Source organism: Dasypus novemcinctus, chromosome 13 (assembly GCF_030445035.2).
Source record: "Dasypus novemcinctus isolate mDasNov1 chromosome 13, mDasNov1.1.hap2, whole genome shotgun sequence".
NCBI classification, from domain to species: Eukaryota; Metazoa; Chordata; class Mammalia; order Cingulata; family Dasypodidae; genus Dasypus; species Dasypus novemcinctus.
Window position 1 is genome coordinate 109,731,832 of NC_080685.1, and position 19,197 is coordinate 109,751,028.

The 19,197-nt window shown below is 39.3% G+C and overlaps 1 protein-coding gene across 3 annotated transcripts in view; it reads right to left on the bottom strand.

Annotated features, from left to right (window-relative positions):
- The window catches only part of LOC131272947 (TATA box-binding protein-associated factor RNA polymerase I subunit A-like), a 49,225-nt gene extending 30,241 nt beyond the window's left edge, over positions 1-18,984 (bottom strand). The window contains exons 1-5 of one of the 3 annotated variants that reach the window (XM_058275252.1): positions 18,831-18,984; positions 17,596-17,857; positions 11,681-11,850; positions 7,792-7,905; positions 4,699-4,897 (exon numbers count right to left, since the gene is read on the bottom strand). In XM_058275252.1, the coding sequence (XP_058131235.1) occupies positions 4,699-4,897; positions 7,792-7,905; positions 11,681-11,850; positions 17,596-17,716 (604 nt within the window). In that variant the 5' untranslated portion in view covers positions 17,717-17,857; positions 18,831-18,984. Of the gene's footprint in view, positions 1-4,698; positions 4,898-7,791; positions 7,906-11,680; positions 11,851-12,818; positions 12,908-17,595; positions 17,858-18,719 lie in introns of those variants that run through there. The other 2 variants (XM_058275251.1, XM_058275254.2) reach the window with 2 other exon arrangements.
- Positions 18,985-19,197: the final 213 nt, after the last annotated feature.

Here is a 19,197-nt window from a genome sequence, read left to right on the forward strand (position 1 = left end):
ACATAAATTGTCCAATACTACAATCATTTGTGGTGCATAACTACTGAGCACGTGAAATGTAGCTACTACAAGAGTAATTACATTTCTTATTTTATTTTAGTTAATTTTATTTTAAATAGCCATATGTAGATAGTGGCTACCATAACAGGTAACACAGATACATACAGTAAGTACAAGCCACAGATCAGAAAAGATATGTTTTATATATATATAAAACAGCTAAAATGACTAATATCCTGAATTTACAAATAACTCTTATAAATCAACAGACAGGCAACTAATAAATAGGCAAAAGAAAAGAATGAGGACTTCAATGAAAAGGAAATTCAAATGCCTAAAAACATAAGAGATGTGCTCAATTTCATTAGTCACCTGAAAAATTTTAATTAAAACCAAAATGAGAAGTTCTACTTCTAATAAGGTAGCATAAGGAGCTCTTAAGTAGCCACTCCACAATGAAACAACAAAAATTGGTGGAGATTATTAAAAACAAAACAGAACAACTTAAAGTCATGGAAAATGTCCTAAAAGCATACAGCAAATGAAATACCTATTCAAGAAAATCTACTCATTAAGGGAAAGCGGATGTGGCTCTAATGATAAGGCCTCCACCTACTATATGGAAGGACCCAGGTTCAATCTCTGGGGCCTCCTGATGAAAAAGAAGAGAAAGGGAGCCTGCGTGGCGAGCCAGTGGCCACATGGAGAGCCGAGGGCCCATGTGTGTGCCCACACAGCAAGCCAAGTGCCCACGTGGTGAGCCAAGTGGCCAGCTGAGTGCCCGCGCGACTGCCAGTGTGGCGAACCGAGTGCCCGCATGAGTGCCCACATGGCGAGCCGTGTGCCCACATGGTGAGTCAGTGCCCGTGTAGTGAGCCAAGTGCCCACACAGCAAGCCAAGTGCCCGTGCAGCAAGCCAAGTGCCGGCACAAGTGAGTCACGCAGCGAGATGATGACGCAACAATAGAGAAGAAGGGGAGAGTCGAGGTGAAGCGCAGCAGAGACCAGGAACTGAGGTGGCGCAGCCAACAGGGAACCTCTTTCCTCATCAGAGTCCCCAGGATTGAATCCCAGTGAATCCTGGAGAAGACAAGAAGAGAAAACAAAAGAGAGACAGATACAGAAGATCACACAGCGAATGGACACAGACAGCAAAAACAGTAGGGAGGGGAGGGGGGAGGGGAAGAAAAATAAATAAATAATAAAAATTAAGTTAAATAAATAAATAAATCTCATTAAAGAACAATGAGTCTAAACACCTGAGCAATGACCCACTGCCAAACTCCAAGCTCGCTTCCCCACACAGAACTCACACCACATAAAAAATTAAATGGAACAGGGGTGAATATTCATGACCCTGGATTTGGCAATGATTTCTTAGCTAAAACATCAGTAGCACAAGCAACCAAAGGAAAAAACAAACTGGACTTCATCAAAACTTAAAATAACACCATCAGGAAAAGTGAAAAAACAAGCCACATAACGGAAGAAAATATCTGCAAACTGTATATATAAGGGAATTGTACCTAAAATATACAAAGAACTCTTACAACTCAAAAGAAAAAGACAACCCAACTAAAAAAGAGGCAAAGATATTAGAGACATTTCTCCAAAGAAGAGTCACAAAGCCAATCCAAAGAAAATATGCAATGGCCAATAAGCACACACAAAGATGCTCAACATCGTTAGACATTAGGAAAATACAAATCAAAAAGTACAAGGAGACACTACTTCACACCCACTAGCATGGCTATTATCAAAAAGACAGATAATTACTGTTGGCAAGGATGTGGACAAACTAGAACTCTTACACCCCCTGCTAGGAATGTAAAATAGTTTCAAATGCAGCTGCTTTGGAAAACTATATGGAATATTTCAAAAGGTTAGACACAAAGTTACCATACGACCCAGCAATTTTACTCGAGAGTGGTATACACCCAAGAGAAATATAAATGTATGTCCACAAAAGCTTGCTCACAAATGTTCAAAGCTGCATCATTCATTACAGCTAAAAAGTGGATACAACCCAAATGTCCACGAACTGATGAATGGATAAGTAAAAAGTGGTACATCCATACAATGGAATATTATTCATCTTCTTGGGGGAAAGGATTTCTATGTCCCTTTCTGTCACCGGCGAGGTAGGCAGGGGCTGGACCCCATGGCTGTCTGCTGTGAGAGGGGGGATAGCTGCCACTCAAAGAGCAATATACTGTTCTTTATCATAATTTTTCAGCTTCTTTCTTTCACTCTTCCCTGGGTGCTGTACAGAGTTCTTCTGGCCTCTGGAGTTTCAAAATAGTGGTTCCAGACACTTCCTGCCTGTTTCATAGTTGTTTTTGTGGGAAAACTGAGTCCTGGAGCTCCCTACCCCACCATCTTCCCGGAATTGAATTTTACAACTTTTTGAGGAATTGCCATATTGTCTTCCTCAGAGGCTATACCATTTTACATCCCCACCAACAATGTAATAGAGTTCCAATTTCTCCACACCCTCTCCAATACTTATTTTCTTTTTTTTTAAATAATAGCTACCCAAGCAGGTATGAAGTGGTATCCCTTTGTGGGGTTTTGCTGGTTGTTGTTGTTTTCATTTGCATTTCCCTAATGGTTTCTAAGGGTGAGCATCTTGCTTATGGGCCATTTGTATATCCTCTTTAGAAAAAAGTCTGTGCAAGTCCTCTGCCCATTTTTAAATTGGACTGTTTACGATTTTTGTTGCATTATAAAGCCCTTATATCAGATATTAAACCCTTATCTGATACATGATTTTCAAATATTTTCTCCCATTCTGTAGGTTGTCTTTTCACTTCCTTGATAGTGTCCTTTCATACACAAAAGCTTTTAATTTTGATGAACTGAATTTATTATTTTTTTTCTTTTAATCATCATATATTTGAGTTCTACCCACAATTTATAAAATAAAAGTAACCATTGACCTTACAACTCACCCTAATCATCAGTATTTTTTTTTGGATTTATTTATTTATTTCCCCACTTCCCCTCCTCCTGCCCTGCTGTTTTTGCTGTCTGTGTTGTCTTCTCTTCTTTTTTTCTCTCCTCTAGGATTCACCAGGATTCGATCCTGGAGACCTCTGGTGGAGAGAGGTTCCCTGTCAATTGCACCACCTCAGTTCCTGGTTTCTGCTGCACTTCACCTTGACTCTCCCTTTGTCTCTTTTTGATGCATCATCTTGCTGTGTGACTCACTTGCGGGCACTCGTGCGAGCACTGGCTCACCATGAGGGCAACTCATGCAGGCACTAGCTTGCCACACGGACACTCTTTCTCTTCTTTTTCACCAGGAGGCCCCAGGGATCCAACCCAGGTCCTCCCATATAGCAGGGGGAAGCTCTATCACTTGAGCCACATCAGCTTCCCAGTAATCCTTTTTTATAGAAATACCATACCAGGCATTACAGCAGGATTTAAATCAAGAGACTGACTAAAATACACATGAAACAACTTATAATAATTAAAAGGCAAGAAAAGAAGAAAAAAGTGATACAAGCAGAGCATACAGCTAATACATTAGGTTAAAAGTGTAAGAGTGTAGGAAGCAGATTTGGCGCAAAGGATAGGGCGTCCGCCTACCCCATGGCAGGTCCAAGGTTCAAACCCAGGGCCTCCTGACCTGTGTGGAGCTGGCCCACGCCCAGTGTTGATGCACGCAAGGAGTGCTGTGCCACACAGGGGTGTCCCCGCATAGGGGAGCCCCATGCACAAAGAGTGCACCCCATAAGGAGAGCCACCCAGCGCAAAAAAGTGCAGCCTGCCCAGTAATGGTGCCACATACACAGAGAGCTGACACAGCAGGATGATGCAACATCTGGGTAGGGCTGACAAGAATACAAGCAGACACAGAAGAACACATGGCGAATTGACACAGAGAGCACACAACTGGGCGGGGGGGGAGCGGGGAAGGGGAAATAAATAAAAAATAAACCTTTAAAAAAAAAAAGAAAGTGACTTTAACTTGCCCTATTCTTGTTTTAGGACACAAGAAAATATATACATCATATGCAATAATGTCTAATGAAGAAAATTTGAACCTTTTGGGAATTCAAGCTAAAAAAAAAAGCAATGAGGGGAGCAGATGTGGTTCCAATGATTGAGCTCACGCCTACCACATGGGAAGTCCAGGGTTCAGTTTCTGGTGCCTCCTAAAGAAGATAAAAAAAGACAGCGAGCTGACATGACAGGCTGGCACAGTGAACTGACACACCAGCAAAAGACACAAGGAGGAAAACATGAGACACAACGAAGCAGGGAGCAGAAGTGGCTCAAGCGATTAGATGCCTCCCTCCCACATGAGAGGTCCCAGTTCATTTCTCAGTGCCTCCTAAAAGAAAATAAAAGAAGACAGCACACAACAAACAAACAAACAGACACAGCAAGTGCAAACAAAGAGGGGATGGGGAGAAATAAATGAATAAAATAAAATCTTTTTTTAAAAAAACCAATGAATACAAAATGATTATGAACATATTATCTAATTTATAACTGAAAGATTTGATATATCAGAAATACTATAAAGAAATGTCAAGAATTTTAGAATCATACATGAATAGAAATGTCTGTACTCTGTAATACCTGAATAAAATTAGGTTTGGAAGTAGGAAGATTGCTAAATTACTTTATAAAATTCCTTCTGCGTCTATGATTTAGTTTTATCACCATAAGAAAAAGTTTACTCACCAAGCTTAGACAATTCCATCTTCTTTTTAGACCAAGTATAATATTGCAAAAGGCCTTTATATGCCTGGATAAGGTTGATTAGTATTTCCTGGGAAGAGGACTTTTCACCATATCTCCAGGTCTCTGCCTGGCTTAGATTTCTGTTTGCATCCTCAAGCATTCCATGATGCAGAAGATATAATGCATGTTGTAGGGAGACCTGCACAATAATATTAAGAAAAAGTCCTCTGAAATAAAGCTCATTAGACAACCATTACTCAAAATGCTCTAAATATTTACTGAATGCTGAATAGATAATACATGCTGAGCTAAGACCTTAATAGCTAAGACCTGATAGCAACATGGCCCCTGTCATCCAAGTTTTCATCTAGCCAGGAAGGAAAGACACACAAAACAATTCAAACTATTTAAATGAGAGTTAAATTCTATAAATTTACAAACAAAAGACAGTGTGACATAATGAAAAGAGCAGGGGCTGTGGAGACAGAGTCCGGGCTCATATGCCATTTAAAATCTAGGGAATCTGGGCAAGCTGCTACTCTTTTTTGAGTCTCACCTGTTCCATGAACACTTATTACTAATCCTTCAGAAGGGTACTATGAGAATTAAATGAGATAATAGCTAGTTTGGTAATAGCAGAAAATCGATTATCCTAACTATTTTATACGTTACATAATTTCAGAGAAATTGCCTTAAGAAGGGGTGTTCAAGAACACCACCAGTTCCTATGGAAAGGAAAGGATATCCCAGACACAGGAGATGCAGTAAGAACAATTATACAAGTGGGGAGAACACTGAGGAGGAGAATAATCAGATGTACAGTGCAGCACGTGGTTAGAGCTAGATCATTCAGCTCAAGGCCACCGTCTCGACCTCTTGCAGTAATTTCTCAACTGGTGTCTCCAATCCTCCCCCTCTACAATCCATCTTCTACATGGCTGCCAAAGAAATCACCATGTTACTTAACCGTGTACAATCCTGCAGTGGGTCCCACTGCCTACAGAATAAATCAAAGCTCCTCAGTGAGGCCCACAGGCCCAGCCTACCTTCTCCTGGCTTTTACCCAAGTGATTCTGGGGATAACTAACACGCTGCATACAGAGCTATCAGTCTCTATTACCTCTTGTCATGCCAGACTACCCTTCCTCCTAGTCTGTCTAGGGAACACAATTTCTTTTTCACTCATTTCAGGTCTTCCTTTCTTTTCCTGATTCCCCTACCCATTCAATCCCAGCCCTCTCCAATTCCAGAGGGCTGACCATTTTCTCCTTTGTTTTCTCACTATACTTTACATTTCTACTACGGTATCCATAGCACTTTATTGCATTTACTGGTCTATCTCCCTGTATAACAAGAACCGTGTTTAGTACTTCGGTATAATGAAATCTAATCATGAAACTAATCATGAAAAACGTGGCCAGTCTTTGTCCTCAATTCCTAGGAGAGGAAACTGTTAATCTTTGGAATTTCCCCGGCAGTATCTTCGGTTATTCACGGTGGGCCCAGGACCACAGCTGATAGTCCATATGCTAAGGAGATGACCTGAAGGGGCAGTGGCGCTGGTAGTCTTAGGGTTGGGGACGGTCAGCCGGGTGATGAGGGGTGGGGCTTCAACCTCTGAGGGGGAAGGCGGGCTGCAAGTCATGCCTACATAATGAGATCCCATAGAAATGTGGACACTTGAAGCCATCAGGGCCTTCCAAGATTGAGAAAATACATCTGTGCCAGGAGGGTAACACAATCTGACTCCATGGAAGCCTGAGTTTGAGACCCTCCCGGACCTCACTCTATGCATCTTTTATTTTGACTTCTCATTTTATCCTTTTTTACTATAACAATACTATACTTGAAAACACAGTGCTTTCAGCGAAGTCTTGAGTCCTTCTAATGAATTACCGAACCCAAGGGAGTGGCAGGAATACTCAAATTTGTAGCAGTTGGTCACAAGTGTAAGGAGCCTGGGCCCCTAAACTTGCAGCTGGTCCCTAGAGGGCAATCTTGTTGATAGAAGTTGCAGCTGCCGACTGAACTTTTGATACTCTATAGAAGTATATTGTATGGAAAAATAGGAATAAGTGTTTTTAAAATGATTAACAACAAAAAATATTTTATTGCCTATCTTAATTGCTGCCCTCGGACTGTACAGCAAGAAAAGAGATTAATTGCCCTCTGATTTCTTTCTTTACTTCAGGGGACTAGATTTTATGAACCTGCAGAGACCTAACCAATAATTTACTTAAAACTTCACTCCCCCTTCCCAAACAAATGGCTATTCTGGTTCTTCCTGAATGAAGGGATGGGGAACATAACACACCAAGGAAGGCCGTTATTTTTTCCAATTTTTCAGTTAGAAAGTTCCTCCGTAAATTGAACCATACGCTGCCTCCATTTAATTTCTGCTCACAGTACCAGAGAAAGAGATCAGCACCTGGCACACTGCAAACACTCAAAAGAATTTTCCTGAATTAATTAATAAGATCTAAAAAGAATCCTAAGTTGGGTAAAATTTTTCAAAATTAAAAACAAAGCATTTACCCAATTTTATTGAAAAAAAAAAAAGTTCCCCTTTTAGTCAAAAATATGCCAGAGAGAGAGAGATATAACAACACTTCGGAAACTTCTCAGTTCTTTTAGGTAAGACCTTGATTAAATAAAGAATACATGAATTTGGAGAGAAGATTCCACCGAAACATTAGAAACATTAAAGTGTTTTCATGTATCCATAGTCTCAGCATATTTAGCTCTTTTTTTCCAAAAAGCACCAATTACCAGAAAACTCAAATGATTGAAGCAAACTTGATAGAATTTGGCCCGACATCATAAAGAAGCACAGCTACACTCTTTGGAAGACTGGTTTTGGGAGCCAGTCTACAAAGAGAAGGTATGTTCAGTCAGATCAATATGGTAGGTAACTGCAAACCGAGAAGTAAATGAATCTCACAAACACTACTCTCTTTCAGTTTTTTTAATTCATCCAGGTAACTTATCCTTTCTTACTATATTTTTTGTACATTATTACTACCTTATCACTGAAAAAAGCAATTAAAAAACATTAACATTGCAAAGGTAAATTCACAAAGCCTACATTCTCACCTTTAAATAATTCATGACACCAATATTTTTCATCCGGTCAGCGAAGGTACTGAAAGTCTCAACATTGCTTTTGGGATGATAATACAGAATTTCACTTCCTAGCTTCCAAATAATCTGTCAAAGCAGAAATTACCACCAAAATGTAAAATCCTTGCCTTAACTGGTTTCTGCCCAAGAGAGCCACTTTTAAATTTTCATTCTGAATTACAACATTAAGAAAAAACATTCCTTTTCCTAGAAATCAGTACTATGAACACTTTACTGTACTTTCACCCAGGGAAACTAATATTAAATCTTATACAATAAAATCTTTTCACTCCATTCTCTTAACATTAGAATATTAGATAACCATAACAGTACCATTTCTAAGTTAGTAGTGGTAAAGAAGATAGGCATTTAAGAAACACATTGAGACAAAAAAAAAAATTTTAAATAAAAACATTTAAAAAAAGAAACACTGAAAATAGTAACTTAATCAGTATAAGATAAAGTGAGAAAACCTGGAATCTGATAATACTGGCTCTTTATAGCTCTCAGCCTCATCTTTATTATATGTAAAATGAGGACAAAGTATTAGATTTTTCCTTAGATCCCTTTAAGAGCTACAATTATTGTCAATAAAGTATATCCATATTTGAAACTCCAATCTAAGAATTTTCATCAGCTATGGAGAGATTTTTTAAAAAATTGTTTTCTCGCAAAATCACCAAAACTTGGGGTGACAAAATTCGCAGAGTTCTTCTTTCTCATAGGAGCAAATCTCTATTTTTCTTTCACCCTTACTTAAAGTATTTCAATAATATTAACTTTAAAGCAAATGTAAATAAAATATAAGCCAATTATTTCTATAAACATACATATTGGTTATTGGGTATAATCAAAATGACTATATTCCAAACTCAGAAAAAGATCAAGATTTCACTTGTAGAATACGAAACTGTAGTATTGTGGAGGTTCAGGAAAACTTGGAGATTACCTGCCAGAGTTGTTCTCAAACCTAGCTGTATATAATTATGGAAACACTTTTGAAAAATACTCTAGGACTTCAGACTCTGATTCAACAGGACTGGGGTAGAGGAGAGGAAACTGCATTTTCAGCAAAAATCCTCCATGATTGTAGTAGAGTCAAGTGTCTGAACACCACTGATCCAATTCCTTCATTTTACAAGACAATTTCTGGCCAAAAGAGCCTGTAACCTATCCAGTGTTTCACAGATGTAAGTAACTTTAGTCCATAAACTAAATTTTCAATTAGTGGTTAAATATTTTCTTTCAGGTTTTTTTCGTGTGTGTGTGGCTCTATTAGGAATCTAATCAATGCGATGATTACTGTATTAACAAAAGTTGTTAAAGATACTCATGTGAAGTTTGAAGATGAACTATATTTTACTGAACGTTTTTTAAATCAAATCAATTTTACTGCTACATATTAATACAGCACACAATCCATCTTACTGAACACATTTAACAATATATGCCAGACAATAATGAAGAGACAGACAATAATAAAGAAACATAATATGCAAATTACGTATTAGAAAGTGATACATGTGAAAGAAAGAAAAGAAAGAAAAAAAGAGGGAGAACCCCAGTTATCTGGGATAAGGCAATCAGGAACACTGTTGGAAAGCAGAGGGGGAATGTGTGCAGTTGCAATTTTAAATAGAGTAGTATGGTAGGCCTCATCGGAAAGGTAACTTGAAGGAGGGGAGCCACAGCAACATCTGAAGAAAGATCTTCCCAAGTAAAGAAGATACCTAGGACAAAAACAATCAGATAGGAGTAGCCCTGGCCTGTCCAAGTAACAGCAAGGAGGCTGGAGCAGAATAAACCAAAGGACGTAATATGACATGGGAGAGAGCAAATGAGGAAAGGAAGTGAGCAGATCATGTAGGACCCTGTAGGCAATCAAAAAGTCTTTGGCCTTTACTCTGAGTGAAATGGGAACGCAGTACAGTGTGTTTTCAGAAAAGGAGTGAAATGAACTGACATTTTATGTATCACATTAGTCATTACGACAATGCAAATCAAAACCACACATACTAGGATAGTTATAATAAAAAAGATAATAACAAATGTTGGCAAGAGAATGTGGAGAGATTGTATGAGGAGAAACTGGAATCCTCAAACATTGCTGGTGGGAATGGAAAAAGATATAGTCACTCTGGAAAACAGTCCAGCAATTCCTTAAAATGTTAAACATAGAATTACTATGGTTTGATCCAGCACTTCTGCTCCTAGTTGTATACCTAAGAAAACTGAAAACATCCATCCACACAAAATCTTGTACGTGAATGTTCATAGCAACACTATTCCTAAAAGGGAAAAGGTGGAAACAATCCAAAGTCTATCAACTGATAGATAGCCAAAATGTGGTATAGGCATAAAATAGGATATTATTCAGCAATGAAAGGAATGCAGCACTGATATATGCCATAAGATGCAAAAGCCTTGAAAACATGACGCTAAGTTAAAGAAGCTAGTCGCAAAAGAACATATATTGATGATTCCATTTATGTGGAATTGGGGGGATGAAAATGCTCTAAAATTGTGGTGATCAGCCACTGTTGGAGAACAACGGCGTTCACGCTACTCTATCAATATACTAAAAAAAAAAAACAAAAAAAATTTTTTAAAAACAAAAAAATCTTGAGTATACATTTTAAATGCATTAAATTTATAGTTTAATTATATCTCAATGTTTTTAAAAAATGCTTACCCTAGCTGCTATACTATAAATAGACTGGGGGATAAGGAGGGCAACAGCCATTTAGGTGAGATGACAGCGACCTGGACCAAGGTGCAACAGTGGAAAAGGAGAGAAGGAGTCAGACCATAGGTGTATTTTAATGGTGCAGCCAATAAAATTTCCTGATGATTTGGATATGGAGTATCAGAGACAGACGAATGACTTGAAAGTTTTTGGCTCTAGACCCTAAATAAAGTAAAAATCATCTGAGATGAGGAAGGTTAGGTTTGACGGCATGGTTTGAAGTTCCGTTTTAGATACATTAGCATAATATGGCTATTATATATCCAAATGGCCATGTTGTGTACAGACAGGAATCTGAAACTGAAGAAATGAGTCAGGGCTGGAGATAAACATTTGAGAGTCATCAGCACACAGACTACATTTCAGGCTATGAAATGGAAAGAAATCCTCCCGTAAAGATTAAGAAGACCACTAAGTATTGTCCCTCAGGCACTCCTAAATCAAGAGACAAAGGAGAAGTAATCAGAAAAGGACTGAGGAATGGTAGGGAGGAGAGAAAACTAGGAGAGAATGCAGTGTTCTGGAACTGAAACACTGTTTACTTCACAGGAGGGTGGAATCTACTCTGTTAAATAGTGCCCACAGACCAAGCGAGAGGAGCACTGAGGACTGGCTACTGCCTTCAGAATATGGCATTCACTGTTGACTTGACAAAGCAATGGGCAGGAAAGCGCTGATATGAGAGGGCTTGGAGAGAACAAGGATACAGAACTCATTCAAAGGAGCTTTGCTGAAACGGGGAACAGAAAAATGTGGCCTACTTGGTAGGGCAAGTGGGGTGAAAGGATAATTTTAAGAAGAAATAACACATGGTGAGGAAAAACATTCTACAGAGAGAAATATAATGCCATGGGGGAAAGCAGGAAGAACTACAATGAATGAATGCTGGAGAATTCAGAGTTCAAACTATTTTAAATCTCCTTATAAATGGTAATAAGTAAAAAGAAGTGTTCAAAAGAAAAATCCTGATACAAACTTTCCTAGAGCTACTTCAATATCTTTTAGAAAAATTCAATAGCTTTTTGACAGCCTGTAGAAACCAGCTACTCTGGGTGGAGCTCAAGAGGCAGAACCCCAGGAATCTGTAGTCTCCTCCAGCACAGACGCTCCGCTTACCTCAGGCGCCGCCTGCCTTTTGCTGGTATCTGAATCTTCCAAGGTCTGCAAATAACTGTGCATGTATTCTGCAGCTTGCTCCCACTGGTGTTTCAGCAGAGCTTCTTGGATGAATCCTAAACAAGCATTTGTTGTCTGAGCAAAATCCTTCTCCTTTTTGCCTCCAGTCACTATAAAGATGAAAGAGAAGAGATTCTTTCCACACAGTGGTCCCCCAATGACTATTCAAATACTTACTTGTGGGAAAAAGAGTTTCACCTGTTCTATTGTAGATGGTGCCTTATTGTAAATGTTGCACCTGTTCTAGGGTTGTGGCTGCTGCAGTTGTACATGATGTTACAGTTCAGAAAGCAAACAGCTGCTTGGTAGTTTCCAATAAATATGAGGTGGAAACTAGGGTTGAGGCTCTCAGTTCCAGAAGCTGCGAGCCCCTGGTCCCAGCTTTCTCTCCTCTCTCATGTCTTTCTCTCTCTGTCCCTTCATTTCATGAAGTTCTGCATTGCCTTCCCTTCGAGCCAACCTATTGTGAGCTGAATGCAGCACTTACTACTTACCAGGAATAAGTTTTAACAAGCTGGACCCAACCCAGCCCCAGGATCAATGCCAGGGTTATCTGAAACAAACCTGACTATACTATTATTAGTTATTTCTAGCAAATGGCAAAAGTTTCCACTTTGGAGAGGTCTAATTTGATGCTCTTGGATTACCAGTCACCAGATCCTTCAAATCTGATTCAATCACCCTTTTTTCCTTGCACTAAACAATATGGAGAGAATCTCACCAAGAGGCCTCCAAAAGCTTAGTTCCAGATACTCAGAATGGACATTAGGATCATGCCAGACAAGCATGGTCTTTAGCACTTACCAATGTTTTAAAAACCCCAAGGGTTACAGCGCCATCAAATGAGTGGCCAGTTGCATCCTGCTACCTTCTCTCCTAATCACGAGACCCCTCTAGGTCAGCAGTTTCCAACTGGAGAACTCCCACACTTGAGAGCCAACTGAGACCCATGAGTACCTTGCAAAGACAGTTTTAAAGTAATCCATCTGCAGAGCTTCAACTTCCTTACAAACTCTTTGCTAAAACAGATCTCCGAGAAAATGTGTCAGTCTTCATAATCAAAATTACTATGCATTACCTTAGGGTGAAAATGCAAGTGTACATGTTGAGAAAGGGAATGACACTAATGCATCCTTTTCCAGAAAAAGGTGATTTCCAATTCTTTGCCTATCAAAATTGTAAAAGGACATAATAATTTTTTATAATAGACGACGATGTAATTTTTCATGACTAATTTAGGAGTTCAAAGAACTGCTATACTGTTATTACTAAACTCCATCCATTTCCATCTTATTTACGTAACTAAGGTTTCTTAGAATTTACACCAATTTAAACAAAACATAATAGAATTGATGCTAAATCCTTTCTCATTCTAGAAATAAATAATACCCACAAAGAGTCACAAAATAATTGGAAAAAAAGGGATAATGCTGTTTACCTTATTGAGATTGGAAAAAACAATAAAATTTAATTTTCAAGCGTAAAATGGAGCAAAAATTATAATACATGTTATTTTGGTCAGCAGTGTACAACTTTTAATTACAATGGTGTCTCAATCCAGAAGAAATTTTTAAGATTTAAAGCCTTATAAGCATAGAATATTAATATAAATAATGGTTATTATCTAATCGTATATTAATAAATTATATAATTATAGGTTATATCATTAAATAAGTATAGATACAAATTTTTGGTATAAGATACATAATAGAATGATAAATAATAATTGAAGTAAATGGAAGTACTAGTTTAAGGAGAAGGAACTATATAAAATTTCTATCAGGGAAGCAGACTTGGCCCAATGGTTGGGGTGTCCGTCTACCACATGGGAGGTCTGCGGTTCAAACCCCGGGCCTCCCTGACCCGTGTGGGGCTGGCCCATGCGCAGTGCTGATACGCGCAGGTAGTGCCATGCCACGCAGGGTGTCCCCCGCATAGGGGGAGCCCCACATGCAGGGGGTGCGTTCCGTGGGGAGAGCCGCCCAGTGCGAGGGAAGGTGCAGCCTGCCCAGGAATGGCGCCGGCCACGCGGAGAGCTGACACAGCAAGATGACGCAGCAAGATGACGCAACAAAAAGGAACAGAGATTACTGTGCCGCTGACAACAACAGAAGCGGACAAAGACAACTACGCAGCAAATAGACACAGAGAACAGACAACAGGGGTGGGGGGGAGTGGAGAGAAATAAATAAATTAATTAATCTTTAAAAAAGAATTTCTATCAAGGGTTTTTTCATAAATTTTTTAAAAATAGATAATGAATCACATTCTATGCTATTTAGATTCCACTGAATACACTTAAAACAGAAACAATTTTATTTTAACAGACAAGATTTTTAGATGATACCGTCAACCTCTGTAAGAGAGTACCTAATTTTTTAAAAAATCATATATATATATGCAAAGAGTCTGAAAACTACTGCAGATGAATGCTTATATATATGCAAAACAAGTCTGACAACTACTGCAGATGAGGGCTTCTCAAACTGTAATGTGCATACAAATCACCTGGGGATCTTGCGCCTTACTCTTCACTGTGGTACTAGAAACCAAAGGCGTTAGTATCACACCCAGGAGCTTATTAGAACTATAAAACACTGGGCCCCACACCACACCTACTGACTCAATCTGCATTTAACAAGAACTACACCTGAGCCACCTAAGAACAGCAGCAGCACCAGGCAGCTAACCCTGGAAACCAACAAAACAGCTCTTCCCTAAAACATCCTTTACTCAGGTAAAGAACTGTTCTCAGGAAGAGCTCCCATCTTCCCATTAAGCTTTCACAGCTCAGAACGAAAATCTACTTTAGACAAGTATATCCAAATACTTGGAAAAGTTCCTCCCTGTCCTCCCAGCTTAGCCTAGTTACCTCAGGAAAATCTCCCCTCTCATTTCTTTTGTAAGCCAAATGATAATTTTGTTGCTGATAACTTTAAGAAGAATATTTATCAAGGAAAATAAATTTTGACATGGAATGACTTATAGTAAAGAACCAATCATTCAAGAACTGAAAAAACTATCTTGAGTACACAGGCAGTGCAAAATAAAAGACTAACATGCCAAGCCCTCAGTATTAATGCTTGTACTTATGAACACTTTTTTCTTTTTTTTTTTAATTTTTTTTAACCCTGTTCTTGTAAAACAGAAACTTGGCCTAATGATAACTACTGCCTAAGAGTTACCTCCTGTAAACCACCTTATTACTCAAATGTGCGCTCTATGGCAGGGGTTCTTAACAAGGGGTCCATGAGCTTGAACTGAAATTTTAAAAAAACATTCTTGTGGGAGTAGGATATATTTACTTAATAATACACAGTAGAGTGTGGACTTAGGAAGGGGTCCATGTGTGGACTGAGTAAGGGTTTCACCTGACTGGCAAAGGGGTCTGTGGGAACAAAAAAGGTTAAGAGCCCCTGGTCTAAGGGATTAATACCAAGCACCAACCAGTGATGCATTTGGAAAAAACCCTGACCACACGGGGGAATCATCAAACACAAAACAGTTTTTAAGGCTAAGAGATTTCAAAATGAGTCGGGAGGTCATTCCAGAGGTTACACTTCTGCCTGTTTGTCTCACTAACAGCCACAGCAAACAAAGCCTCAAACAGAGGTGCTCTCGGGGCACACCTGAAGACTCTAGAGACATCCAGACCCTAAAGGCAAGGCACACAACCCCTTGGAATCAGCACCCGATTGGTAACCCTTACTTGCAATGAGTCAACCTATTTCCCCAATGTAAGAGAGTTAGGCTCATTTATCATTTCCCTACACGGTTCTTCCTCCCTTTATCTGAGCCTGTAATTAGCACAATGCCCATTAAATACATGTCCCAGACGTAAAACATCAGGCTGTTCATATGTGGGTTGAGGCCTGAACCTGAGCAGAGTAACAGCCAGTGCCTTCCTTGCAGGTCACTGGACTCACCCAAGACCAAATGATGATGGACAACCCCATCTCAAAACCCCCATCTCAAAAGAGTATCTACAACTGCAAGCAGGACAGGTCCTTCCATCTACCCCAAAGATAAAAGCCCCTTGTCAATCTGAAGCAGAGTGGGCATCACCATCATAAAATCCTCAAGGCTGAGGAATGAACCAAACATAAGGTGGGAATGCAACCATGGACAAAGTAAAATTGTTATTATTGTAATAGTGGAAGAACATGTAGCAGTGATATGAAGATAGTGATTACCAGAGACTCTGAGGGGAAGGGGAGGGAATAATAGGCAGAACATAGGGCATTTTTAGTGCACTGGAATTAAGTGCAAACCACAATGTAATACAGACCTTGGTTAGGAGCAATGCTTCAATATTTATTCATTAACTGTAACAAATGTACCATACTATTGTAAAATGTTATTAATAGGGGAAGATGGGGGGGGGAGGGATGGGGTATATGGGAATCCCTTATACTTTCGATGTAACTTTTCTGTAATCTAAAACCTCTTTAAAAATAGTTTATTATATGAAAGGGAAAAAAAAAACAAGTCCTGAAAAAATCAAGAAAGTTGCTAGTCTATCAACAAATACTTTTTTGTGTACCTTTATTCCAGACTCATCCCTCCCTTAAAAAGTTTTCATTCTAGGGGGCACATCCTTCAGAATGCCAAAAACTATCAACTAGCATAAAAAATAAGTAATTCTTAGGCAATTTTGTTTTCCTATTATGGTTAATTACCAGGACAGTGTCAATATTATTTACTATTTTCTCACTGCAGATATTCTGGGTTACACAGTCTATCCATAAGATATAACACCAATTTCTAAGCATGGAAATTCTTGCTTACAGACTGATTCAAGCTCTCTATAGAACCCTGGTGACAGAAACACACCCAGGCATGCCTTAACTAGCAGGAATCGAGTTGCATCACCTAACCCCAAACTTTAGATTCCTACTTCCCCATAAGGGATAAGGGAGCACTCCCTCTGAAGTACCATGCATTCAAATTTGGCTTAAGTCATATGCATTAACCTAGAAAAAATAAAATGAGAAGAGAAGAAAGAATCTAGTATTTTTTCAACACTATGCATAAGCTCTGTGCTAGGCACTTCACATATATGTTTTTATCTCAGTTTTTATATAGCTCAGCGGTTAAAAGCACAAGCTTTGATACTGACCTGTGTTTGACTACTGTTACCACAATGGTTTAACTTCCCTGAAATTCAGTTTCCTCAAAAAAGGCCTGGCATGTAGATCTACTGTGAGGATTAATTTACTGAGATAATTCAATGAGATGGTATTTAGATTAAGAGAAAAAAATGGGAGCTAAGGAATCTCAATCAAGGGAAAAGACGGCTAGGCTATGAACGACATACTGAGGGCAATAAGAAAAGTGCTGCTTCATACGTGTTCCCGGGGCTACAATCATCCAGCATGCCAGCAGGCAGAGATAACTAGTTCGTTCTTTTGTTCTGTCAATAGGGAAGTTATCCCACAGAAAAACTTGCTCATATTTACATGAGATGAAAATGGGGAAAATACTCTTTTTTGAAACCCGTTATAAAACCAATTTATTCAAAATCATTCCAATGCAATTCAAGGGGAGCTTCTTGAATAACACTTGGGTATGCGCGCCTCAATACCGGAGTCCCTATCTTCTTAATCTGCACATCACCAATATTTAGCCAACATCAACAAATAATGAATTCTAAAAGAAAAAAATAAAGAATTCTAAAAGAAAAAAATCTACTTTTTTTTTAGTGATTTGTCTTCTCCTTACTGTCTAAAACATAAATCACATATTTCTGATATTGAAAACCGAAGTTCTTCCCAACCAGGTTACTCGTTTTGTACCCATATTGAATCTTACCACCTTGCATTAAAATTAATATGGTTATATGTTCTTTTACTTACCCGCAGTTTCTGCTTCTTTTCGGAGCCAAGGAAAATACATTCCTGTACCAGAGAGCACAGACATCTCCACCCCATCATCCTCTGGCATAGGCCTTGTTAATTCTTCTATGAAATCACTCATACCTACTCCAAACTGAGAATATCAGTTACTTTCTGTACATCTTAAATGTCAATCCATAAGCTTTGAGTTGTAGAGAAAACAGTCATCTTCTGATCTAATAAGTGTAATTTGGTCAGCGAAATTTGTTGTACTTCATAGTTCCTTTAAAGTAAAATTTAGATATGTCACCAACAGCCAAATGCATTTAAAAAAAGAAAAAAGACTCAACAACTATTAGCCAAACAATACAAAGATAACCAAGAAACTGTCCTTTTAATTAAAAACAAACTCCCATCTATAAGAAGAAACAGAAAAACGAAAAATAACACAATATGACAAACACAATAAGTAGTAGCGGTAGTAGCTAATATTTATTGGGATCTTAATATATGCCGGGCACATAAATTGTCTAATTTAATCCTCACAGCAATCCTGAGGTAAATACTATTATTTTCCTTCATTCTGATGTTGGAAAAACCGAGGGGCATAGTGAAGTTACGCAACCTGCCCAAAGTCACAAGAAAGGTGAGAACAATATTCCAGGACAAAGAGAGAACATCACACTACTGGGCACGATGAGTTTGGGCTGTACGGTGTGTGAGAGGGGTCGTCAGGCAGAACTGACGTAGGAAACGAACAGAACCACAGGCCAATCTGAATTTGGACTCGATCCTAAAGATGCTTTGGGCTCCGCTCCTTTATTGCTCATATCCACTCAATCAGTCGTCTGATGCTACCTCCAAATATTTCTGCAGTCTTCCTTCTCTCCAATCCTACATCAACACCCTGGCCCAGGCTACCTTCAAACTTTGTCTAAATTACTGCAACTTTTTAACTAGTCATCCTACCTCCAAAGTTGCTACTCCATATTACAGCCAGAATAAACTCTTAATCATCAAATTCTGAGGTTAAATACAGGTTTGAAATAACACCTGAAGATGAATCCGGCCCACTGTGTATTTTAAAGAACTCGTTACAAAATACTCTGCCTTGGCAAATTCGCAGACCCAAGTATGTCAGTTACCATGGAAACAAGGTTTCTCCAGCGCCCGCTCAGTCTCAGAACTCAAGGTTTCAGGGCACCAGGAGGAAACAGCAGAAGGAGAATACGCATGAATGCTCCCACAGCCATTACCGTTCTATCTGGAAAGCAGGCAGGGACGATGGACCGTGTCCGCGGCCCTTAACCGCCTGAACCATACGCACCTTGACCCTGCTAAGTTCCGTCTCCACGCCGTAGAGCGTCGTGTGCAGAAACTCGCCGGAAGCGGCGTTTGCCGTCCCTTCATGTGCGCATGCGCAGAATCTGCTTCGGACCCTGGGGCGGAAGTCAGACGCAGCCCCGCCCCTAAGAAGGCGGTGGTGTTGTCGCTACCGCTCCTCAAGGCGGAGGTGGTGTTTGTTGTGACCTGCCACGCTCACTTGCAATTGGCTCAGGTTTACGTTTTAGTCTGTCCGGGCTGGAAAGTGGGAGATTCCAATGGCCGGTAGAGAGTGGGACA